The sequence below is a fragment of the Aegilops tauschii genome, chromosome 6, assembly GCF_002575655.3.
Source record: "Aegilops tauschii subsp. strangulata cultivar AL8/78 chromosome 6, Aet v6.0, whole genome shotgun sequence".
Taxonomy (NCBI): Eukaryota; Viridiplantae; Streptophyta; class Magnoliopsida; order Poales; family Poaceae; genus Aegilops; species Aegilops tauschii.
In genome coordinates, this window is record NC_053040.3 from 14002720 (window position 1) to 14013359 (window position 10640).

The following is a 10640-nucleotide window of genomic DNA, read 5'->3' on the forward strand; positions in this document are numbered from 1 at the left end:
TCCGTATGTGGTCGCTAGTCACTCAGACGGAGGCCAGGGAGCATTTGGTTACTGGATCTACCCGATGGAAGATGGTAGCTCGGGCTATATTCAGCCGGTTTGGATGGCGGTCATGTAATAGGATAGGCAATTAGTTTTCCTGTCTTCATTTTGCGCTCTTCGTGAGTCGTTTTGTGGTTCGTTTGTATAAGACTTCATGACCTTTGTTGAACTTATTTGCTTATAAATGTGGCCGTTTGCATCGTTCTGATGCAGAGGCCGGGGTTACACCCCTTTTCCAAAAAAAAAAAAACAATCAGACAAATACATACAATGGCAGTGCACTGAAGAACGATCAGATTAAATTAAGTGAAAGATGTTAGCTCTCTTTTTTCACTTCTCCAGGGCAAAACAAATAATGGAGACAGATTTTCTCCAAAAAGAAAAGAAAAAATTGAGCTATGGGTTGCTCTCTCGTACATATGGGCCTGAAGCGGATGGTTCTATATGGGCTGGAGTTGACAAAGTCATAGACTAATAGCCAACTCCCTGCACGCCACGGCTTCCTCAACCCAGCTCAGCTCTCAACCCTCGACCCACGACCGGGAGAATTGACGTGCCGCCGCCTTGTGTTTCGCCGGCGACCTCGGCTCGTCCGCGCTCCGTCTCCGTCTCCCGCTCCAAGGTCAGCATATCTCCTGCCCCAATCTCTTCTTCGTCTTTCCCCGTCATCTCATCTCTCGTGGGTATCAAACCCTAGCTACCTAGATTTTACTTCCCTAAACTGAAATATACGTAGATTTACTTGTGGTGGCAGCGGGAGCTCAGCTGAGGAGAGGGGGAAGGAAGATACATGATGGATCCTTCTGAAATTCCCCAAAGGTATGTTCCAATTTATCCATCTCTTTCTCAATTCCTGCTGTCTATTTGCATCGGATGTGCTCGATGTATGGGTGTATAAGATATAATTTTGCAACACCATTAATTTGTGGAATAAATTAGTCCATTACACTGATGTCAATTTTGCATTTGCTGCCAATTTTGCAGGGTCGGTCCCGGGAAGGAATCATGTCCGAATCCCGAGACGGAGTGGCATTCCCCAACATCGATATCCATGTCCAAGGTGCTCAACGACGACGACCTCCTCATCGAGATCCTACTCCGCCTTGGATTCCCCACTACCCTTGTCTATGCCGCCCTCGTCTGCAAGCGTTGGTGCCACCTCGCTTCTGACTGCAAGTTCCTCAGCCATTTCCGTAAGCTCCACCCGCCCAGTCTCCTTGGCTTCTACCTCGACGACATAATGGCTCCGAGCATGTCTGCACGCTTCGTCCCAGTGCTACCTCAGCCCCCAGAGCTCACTATCGTTAGTTGTCGTGCTGCGAGCTTCAGCTTGGGCACCAGCCAGGGACATGTCATAAAATGCTGGAATGGCAGATTGTTCACCCTGCACAGTGACAAAAGCGGATTCACAGCTGCAGTGCACAGCCCACTGTGCCCCGAGGGAGGCATGGTCATTGTCCCAAAATTCATCCTTGAACAGAATACTTATGGTACAATTATTCCCAAAGAAGAAGGCGATGGCTTCTCCTACATTTTTATGCGGGTGGTGTCTAACAACGAGACAACGCAACCTATGGTGCTTGTAGATATTTTGCAAAATGGTGATGGTGTCTGGCGCAGGTATCTTAGCTTGGCCACGGACCAACTCTCTCTTATACGATGGGATGTCAGACATGTGCTCATTGATGATAAAATCTACATACCGAGCGCCCTCCACAACATTGTTGTCTTGGATTTGACGACTTCAAGCATCTCCACCATTCAACTCCCACAAGGGGTGGAGTATGGGGATAGACGGGTGGTGTTGCCGCACAGTGATGGTGCTTCTGGTATGTATCTCATCCAAGTCAAGGAGCTTCAAGTGTGCATCTGGCTCCACAAGGGGAACAACTGGTTGCCTGTGGACACTATTTGTTTGCGTGCGATGTGTGCTACTTTGATGATGCCAGGTTGTGAGGTTGAGGATGAGGACGCTCCTACTTCTATCCGGATAAACCAACTGTGGGTTTCTGCTGAGTTTCTATTCCTGGAGATGGGCCGTTGCACACTTCATTTGGATGTCAAGTGCAGGGCATTACGTAAGGTGTATGAAAAGTCTAAAAGTGATGAAAGTTTTGGTCATATCCATCCTTTTATGATGATCTGGCCTCCCAAATTTCCTGCACTCAAGGATGATCCTGCAAGGTTTGCGCTTCCCATTTGATGATTTGTCAGTCCTCTTTATGAGGTTACAAAGTTTTGCAATGTGTATCATCCATCACACTGTTTAGTATAGCTGTAGATGTGTGTAGTTATTATTCATTCTTCAGGCCATTAGAACAATACTAGTTAAACGGCATTACAAGCGCTTGCCATAAGATGAACATAAATCACTTGTCTACTGTGGTAATATTACTATGTGCTTGTGGTAATAATAGAGGAACATTGCAGTGGGCACCAGATATCATGCTTCCCGGGACCTCTCCCCTCATAAATGAAGTCTCATAAAAAAGCAATTTGTGCTGGTACTTGAAGATGACTTGTTTGGTGTTATGGACCTCTCATTTCGATTACATCAATGTGAACGTCATGCTTAGGTGGTTAGGGCTGAGAGATGCCTAGCTTTGTTATCATCTTGACTGTTGCATTTTTTTATTTCGAGGCAGTTTCACATACCCGTCATGCATGGAATTTAGCTTCCTTTTTCTTGAATACAATCATGGTGTAATGTTGTACTGCCTACCTTTGAACTATGAACCACAAGCTATCTTCGAGATTGTCAATACTCAGTTTTTTTCCGAATGTTGCTTGGCGGGTGACACATGTTTTCTGAATACTAGTGGATCATAACTTTTACGTGGGTATGATTGAGCTTATCTATGATTTTTTATCCAGATATATAACCGAAATTTTTCCTTTTGTATGGCAACTGGCAAGTTGCTAGTCGAAGCTAATAGTGAGTAATTGTGTTTGTGTGGCATTTTTCCGTGTATGATCATAGTTTTGTTGTACTGGAGTGCATATTATAAATTGGAAACATGGCCATTTGGGACAGTTTGGTTGTACTATTGTAGCTGTTTCGCTAGATATTCCAAACAAACATTTTTTTTTTTGTGAAACGAGGCAAAAGATTTGCCATTTTCATTGATGAAGAAGAAGAGTTGTCCGGTTAATTGGAGCAAAACCAGGATGTAGTAGATACATTTTTGGATTTTGAAGTGCATGTAACATTTGAGTATCGTTGTACTAGCCACTTGTCTTGTTAGCTCATTTAACTTTTTTATGCATAGATAGAAGAAAAACATTCTAATACTAAACTGCACTCTGTTTTAGCAATTATGTGTAGCTGTAATGCAAAAGTAAATTTGCACGCGACACTCTGGCTTGAAATTTAGGTGTGTTTGATTAGTAAAGTTTGGCATAAGAAGCCTGCCTGGTGGTGCCTTTGTTTCTATAGCGTGATCAGGTAATTCTGTCATGCATAACAAGGATAAGGGGCAAACTGTGTAATAGGAACACATATATGTGTTCATCTAGTAGTTCAACTGAACAATAAAAAAAATGAGGGAATTTCCCGTCAGTGCTTGCCTCAGATGTTTATCTCTTTCTCATTTCATGCACTCTGTTTGTGGCTGTTATGCTTGATGGGTGGATGGATGAACCAATGCTGCTGTGTGTAAACATTACTGGTTCATGAAATTAGTCCATTCTACTGATGTTCATCTGCATTAGTCTTTGTCCATGGCACTGATGCCCATCTGCACCAGTGTTTGTGGCTGCTGCCCATTTGGCAGGGTCAAACAATGAGTGGATGGCGACACAGAGCGGGCAGTGGATGCCGTATCCAAGGTCCTCGGTGATAACAGCCTCCTCAGGGAGATCATCGTCCGTGTCGGCTTCCCCACCACCCTTGTCCGTGCCGCCCTCGTCTGCAAGCGCTGGCTCGGGCATGCCGCTGACCCCGCCTTCCTCTGCCGTTTCCGCAAGCTCCACCCACCATGCCTCCTAGGTTACTACATCTCTGAGCGGTCGGTTGCGTTGGAGTAGCTTGGTGCTCCACCCTTTCACGTAAATGTTGCCCCTGCCCCTGCCCCCAGAGTTTTTAAACCCTGCCCCCATCACCAGCCACCGTTCTGCTCCACGCTTTGTCCCCATGCTACCTCAGCCCCCAGAGCTTGCCACGGTCATCCGTCACCTTCAAGGACGACCCTTCAAGGTTTGCTTTTTGGACTTCAGATCATCTCTATATTGCTCTTGTTGCGACCATGATTTTTTTTTTCCTTTTTAACAACTAGTGGCTAGTCCAAGCTAATAGTGGGTAGTCTGCTTGTGTGTCACTTCTCCTTGTATGATTAGTTTTCTTTTTACTAAAATACAAAGTATGAAATGGAAACAAGTGGGTCTGCAATATGAGGGCATTCAAGTTGTACTGGCTGTAACTTTTGGTACGAAAAACATATGTTTTTGTCCTGAGTTGTTTCTTTTGATTTTTGAGTGTTTAGAGCATGGACCTCTAGTTTTGTTGTATCACTGTTTTCTGAAGTGTTAGTGCCAACTACAAATTGGGCCTACAAAAATACTCTAAGTCTTCTTATCATGTTGCCAACTGTATAAGAGTTGAAAGATTCTTAATCTTTTTAACATATTGCACACTCTGTTTTCTTGTCTTAGTATATTATCGCAAACCCAATAACCACAGAATTTTGACATTGTTTCTCGAATATAATCATGATGTAATTTTCTGCTACATACCTTTGAACTCTGAACCTGCAGCTATGTACATTTGAACTCTGAACTTGTAGCTATGTGAGATTGGTATTACTTGTCCATTACAACTTACCTTGCTATCAAACTACTTGTTACCGATTATTTCAGTGCTTGTAGAAAATACCTTGCTGAAAACCACTTGTCATTTCCTTCTGCTCCTCGTTGGGTTCGACACTCTTACTTATCGAAAGAACTACGATTGATCCCCTATACTTGTGGGTCATCAGCCAGCAAGGCAAAATTTAAAAGCTCAAAATCACAAAAACCAACGCAACCGATGAATCTTGGTCCAGTAATAACTTCCCAAGGGGACCAAGCAACACCTTTCTTTTGTCCTCCTTGCTGCCCCACCAAAACTAAAGTGTAATCGAGTTGGTGTGCTCATCTAAACATATTGGGAGTTTAAAACACACCATAGAATACACCGGAATAGCTTGAACAACTGATCTGATGAACACCTATTTACCCCCCCACCTCCCCACCCCCGACCTTATTCCAAATTCTATCCTTCAGATACTTGAAATTACCATTCTTGGACCTTCCTACTTCATACGGCAACGACAAGCAAAGATAATTCTCGCTGAGTGATTCATTTGCAACATTCAACTTCAACAACACATCCCCTCTAAGAGTTTCTGGGCAACCCTTGCTAAAGTAAACCAGTGACTTGTCGAGGTTAATTTTCTGACCTGAAGCATTATAATAAATATCCAATAGGTTTGATGGTTCTTCCAACCCCCTCCCTACAGTTGCCTCTTCATCTCCCAAATATGCCGCCACTGAGAATGCTTCAAAATCAATGTTGACGGAGTATTTCAAGGCTAACTAGTTGACGGAAAATCCGTGTACATATATGCTTCAAAATCAATGCACTAGTAGAAAAAGGGCCATTTGTCCCGGTTCATAAGGCCCATCTGTCCCGGTTGGTGAACCGGGACTAAAGGGTCGTTACTAATGCCTAGGCCTTTAGTCCCGGTTCTTACACGAACCGGGACAGATGGGCCTCCACGTGGCCGGTGCTGCGAGCCCAGGCAGGAGGCCCTTTAGTCCCGGTTGGTGGCACCAACCGGGACCAATAGGCATCCACGCGTCAGCTGTTCAGGGGCTAGGTTTTTTTATTCTGAAAGGGGGGGTGGATTTGGGGGTTTTGTATGGTTAATTAAGGTGTTTCATATATTGTGTTAGGTAGCTAATTAATTAATAGAGAGAAGTGTCCTCTCTTATCTCCGTGCTTGGTCGACGCTACGTACTATACGTATAGAGAGGCCCTCGACACGCTAACTAGTAAGCAAATGAAGGAAAACCATTAAGTACAAAAGTTTGTCATGCATACTGAGAGAAGTGATATCGACCTCTACTTCTCCAAGAGATGGCGCGAACAACAAGTTTTCGTATATCTATCTGACACTACTGGCTACATATATACAATATTAAGATCTCTTACAATATAATCTCCCCTAATTATATATGAAGTCAGCTCCAACATGGTATTCTCCGGCTTTATTGATGACGTGGTCAAGAAAGAATGCCGCCAATTCCTCTTGAATTGCTTTCATGCGATCTTGTGGTAGGAGTTCATTCCGCATCTGCCACGTCTAATTTGAAGAAGGGGGTTAATACATATATATGAATGAAACTCAACAGAAATGATGGTGTAATAAAATGAAATTGTGAATATTATTGCTTACGCACTTTATATTGTCTTTTAGAGTAGCCCCGCTTATCTTTGCAAGTCGCGTTGTAGATGAACTTGCACACGTAGTATCCACAGTAATCATTCCCTTATTCCTGCCACAAACACTTTACGAGAAATAGAGGTCAATCAAACTGATAATGAAGCATTATAAATGGCATTGATGAAAGTAGCTAGAATCAACGGGAGATGCGCGCAACTAGCTAGCTAGTAGTACTTACTTTCGGGTATGTATATCGCAGCTCTTTCGGCAGTCCCGGAGCTTCTGCGGTGAACTGTTTCCAAACCCTGCAAGACAAAGAAAATAATTATTACTTGAGATATCAGGAAATGAACAAAAAGTTGCCGATATGGTGCGATAATGATCGATTGAACTTACTTGTTGAGAATTTTAGTCATGTCCGCATATGTCCCGGGATCTTTTCGTCTCGAGTATAAGACCGTTACTAGTCCCCGCTCAAGCTTAATCTCCAAGAGAATATAGTGGAAGCTGCGCACGCATGTATAACTCATCAATTACATTACTATAACCTCGCTCGAGTAATAAGGGAAACCAAATATGCACACGACAGTAACAGTCACTTGCAGTTGTAAGGAAAGAGTATTAAATCTTTGTTTTGATTTATTATCAATGATTTGAGCAAGTTGGCCTCGGCATCTCTGGCGCTCTTTTTAACCTGAAATTCATCTATGAGATTTGTGTTAATGAACCCAATATCATACATTTCTGCTTTTCTGCACTCGACGATCTTCAATTTGCATAATATAGTGAGGATAATTATAAATACATGCAATGAAAGAGCTGAGCTATATATAGAGACTTAATGACAGAAGTAGTACTTACAGACAGTAGCAAGTGACCGTTAATTTATCGAGGGCCTTTTGATTGAAGAACTGGAAGAACTCCTCAAATGGAACATGCAATAGATCAATTCCAACGAGGTTGTGCTCCTCTTTAACTCTCAGATACAAAGTATTCGTCCCCCCAGACTCTCTGCAGGTTTTCATGTACCAATCATGGAATCTTCGCATCATCGTTGTTAGAGATTTTTCATCTTTGACGAGAGGCTTCCCGTACTCGTATCTGTGTTCGTCCACCTCCAAGAAATCATAATTTACATCGTCGGGCAGGTAATCTCCAAGATTGCTATAACCGGGCACCATCCCCGGATCATTAGCGACGATGTCGCTAGACACATTGAGCGGGGGGCACGATTGGTTTGCTTGTTCGCCGAGCTGGGCAATTTTTTTCCCAGCTGCTCGTCGTTCTTTTAACGTTTGATCGCTGACAGTACTTCCCGACCACTCCGCTTCGAGATATACCTTTTCAGTAACGCGCTCATAGTTGGTTTTCGGTGGAGACGTTGGTGGTTTCCTCAGGGCATCGATAGTGCGCTTTGCTTTCACCGGATCTACCTTCTCCTCCGGAGGTGGATGTCTCTTTGCTTTCACCCTTTCAAAGAAGTCCTTCACTTCGGTCCGCACGATCTTCACGTTTTCCTCCTCGGTCCTCTCGTACGGTAACTTCTCTAGAGGCTTGAGAAGGTGGACCTTATCTGTATTGCCTCCCGCCTCTGGCTGTACTGCTAGACGCCGGAGCAGACGGAGCGGTTGCGGCTGTCTTCTTTCGTGCTTGCTTACGAGGCAGAGGAGAAGGACTACGACGCGCCGGAGCAGCCGGGGCGGCGGCGGGTCTCTTCTGCCCATGCTGGCGAGGCGGAGAAGGAGGAGGCTGGTGGCTGCTCGGGCGCGCCGGCGCAGGCGGAGAAGGAGGCAGAGTGCCGCCACGCGCCGGAGAAGGAGGCTGAGTGCCCTGATCACTCGCCGGAGGAGGAGGCGGTGGAGGAGGCGGAGTGCCTTGACTCGCCGGAGGAGGAGGAGGAGGCGGAGGCGTCCAGTTCGGAAGGTTGATGAGCTCCTTCCACCATAGGCATGGAGTCTTCAGACAAGAACCCACCGAGTCTCCCCGTCACCCGTAGGGTGGTCAAGCTGGAGGTCCTCAAATCCTTCTGTGATTTCATCCACCATCACCCTAGCATATCCTTCTGGAATCGGCCGGCAGTGAAAAGTTGCGCCAGGTACAGGAGGTGCAACAGAGCCAACAGCCGCCTTGACTTTCAATTCCATCCACTACGTCATAAGGTGGCAATGCTGAGACTTCGTTATAGCATCCACGAGGTAGCTAGCAGGAGCCGTGAAGACAGGCTGCTGAAGCAGCTCCGTGGAAGCCACGCTGCTTCTCCGCTGAGATGGCGGGGTAGCTTCGGGTGTAGCTTCGGCAGGTCGCGTGCTGCGAACTGCGTCTCGTTCCTCTAGCGCTTGTACCCTTGCATGCAGCGCCTGTAGTTGGGTCAACTCCTTTTTCTTCTTCCTCTCCCGGCGTTTGTAACGCCTGCGTCGGAAAACCCAGCCTTCCACGAAAGGGAGCCTGGCGTGGCTCGTGTCCGTCCGGGGTGCTCAGGATTCCCGAGGGCCTCTATGACCTTGTCGTTCTCTCTGTCCGGAACGAACGTCCCCTGCCGCGCTTTTTCGATATACTCCTGAAGCTTCTCGATGGGTGTGTTCAGCTGCTCGTTGGTCCAAACACGCTTCCCTGTTACAGGGTCCAATTTTCCCCCAACCCCGAAGAACCAAGTCCTGCAACGGTCTGGCCAGCGTCGCATCTCTGGTTCGATCCCTCTATCAATGAGGTCATTCTCATCCTTGTCCCACAACGGCCGGGCTTTCAGGTAGCCACCTGACCCCGTGCGATGGTGATGCTTCTTCTTTGCAGCATTTTTCTTGTTTGTCGCTGACATCTTCGATACTCTCTCAGATTTCTTTTTGGTGACAAATGCGGGCCACTGATCTTTGATCTTCTCAAATCGGCCGATGAATTGTGGAGTCTTGTCTTGGTCGAAAACGATGATTTCAGCTCATTCTTCCACCTGCTGAATAGCTCAGCCATCTTCCTAAGAGCATAAGCCTTGATCATTGGATTTTTAACTGGATTCTCCGGATCTTCCTCTGGCGGGAAGGTGAAATTTTCCTGCAGTGCGGTCGAAAGATCAGCTCTCTGCCTATCGCTGACATAAGACACTTGAGAGTCTACGTCTTTAGGCTTCAACCATTGCTCGATGCTGATCGGGATCATGTCCCTAACTAGAACCCCGCACTAAGCATTAAATTTTTGCTTGGTCCGGAGGGGTTCAATTGGTTGGCCAGCGCGATCAATTTCGATGATCATGTACCTTTCATCCGTGCGCAACTTTCTCGTCGGGCCTCGTCTCATTACCGAAGTGTTGCTCGATCCGGAGGGCTAGAAAAGAAGAAAAAGAAGAGAGTTAATATGTGTACATACAAAAAACAATTAATGCATCAATTAGCTATATAGTCAGCACATGCTTAATTTATTAATATATATACCTGGCCGGACTCCGTTCGGTCACCGGAGCCGTCATCACGGTTTCCTTCCCCCTCCATTCGTTCACCGGAGCCGTCATCACGGTGTCCTTCCTCCTCCATTGTTTGATCATCGTCGTAGCCTGCTTCTTCATCCTATCTTTCCAGACAATCGGTGCATGTGTCGTTGAAAAACGACAAGACGGCATCACTTCCGTGTGCGATTATCTCCCCCAACACCGCTTCTTTTGCTTCGTCTCGGGGGTGCGGATCCATAGTTTCTGCAAATATTTACAACATGGCAATTATTATTCAAACATGACAGATGGATATATTAGTGGCAAACATTGAACTAGCTAGCTAAGCACAATAAGGAATCATATTAGTGGCATGGCCTCGACGCTTCTCTAGGGTTTGGGGTGGCCTCGGCAACGCTTCAAGGGTTTGGGGTGGCCTCAACAACGCTTCAAGGGTTTGGGGTGGCCTCGACGACAACGCTCTTTTAACTTGGTAAATTTGGGTGGCCTCAAGAGAGTTTGTCGATCGGGTAGGGGCGCGGCGGGAGGGGGCAGGAGACCGACATCGTTTTTTTTAGGGTTTGGGTGTCCTCGAGAGTTTTGGTCGAGCGAGAGGGCCAGGGGGTGCTCCCGTGGTATAAGTTATCACAGTCGAGAGGGGGTATATATATCGACCGCCCCTCATGTCGAAGTTATCCGGGAGGGGTTATATCGACAACGACGACATACATACATGGGAGATAATGTTATCGGGGAGGGGG

The 10640-nt window shown here is 46.1% G+C and overlaps 1 protein-coding gene across 1 annotated transcript; it reads left to right on the forward strand.

Annotated features, from left to right (window-relative positions):
• Positions 1 to 537: 537 nt before the first annotated feature.
• LOC109784676 (uncharacterized) lies at positions 538 to 2930 on the forward strand. Its single transcript, XM_045229545.2, has 3 exons — positions 538 to 664; positions 779 to 861; positions 1027 to 2930. The coding sequence occupies exons 2-3, from the start codon at positions 833 to 835 to the stop codon at positions 2243 to 2245; spliced, it is 1248 nt and encodes a 415-aa protein (XP_045085480.1). The 5' UTR covers positions 538 to 664; positions 779 to 832; the 3' UTR covers positions 2246 to 2930.
• The last annotated feature ends 7710 nt before the right edge of the window (positions 2931 to 10640 follow it).

What these genes read in the sequence shown, in the direction of transcription:
- LOC109784676 (XM_045229545.2), top strand. Translation starts at nt 833, where the DNA reads ATGATGGATCCTTCTGAAATTCCCCAAAG. An exon ending in CCTTCTGAAATTCCCCAAAG is followed by an intron (nt 862 to 1,026) that starts GTATGTTCCAAT and finishes CCAATTTTGCAG; the next exon opens with GGTCGGTCCCGGGAAGGAAT.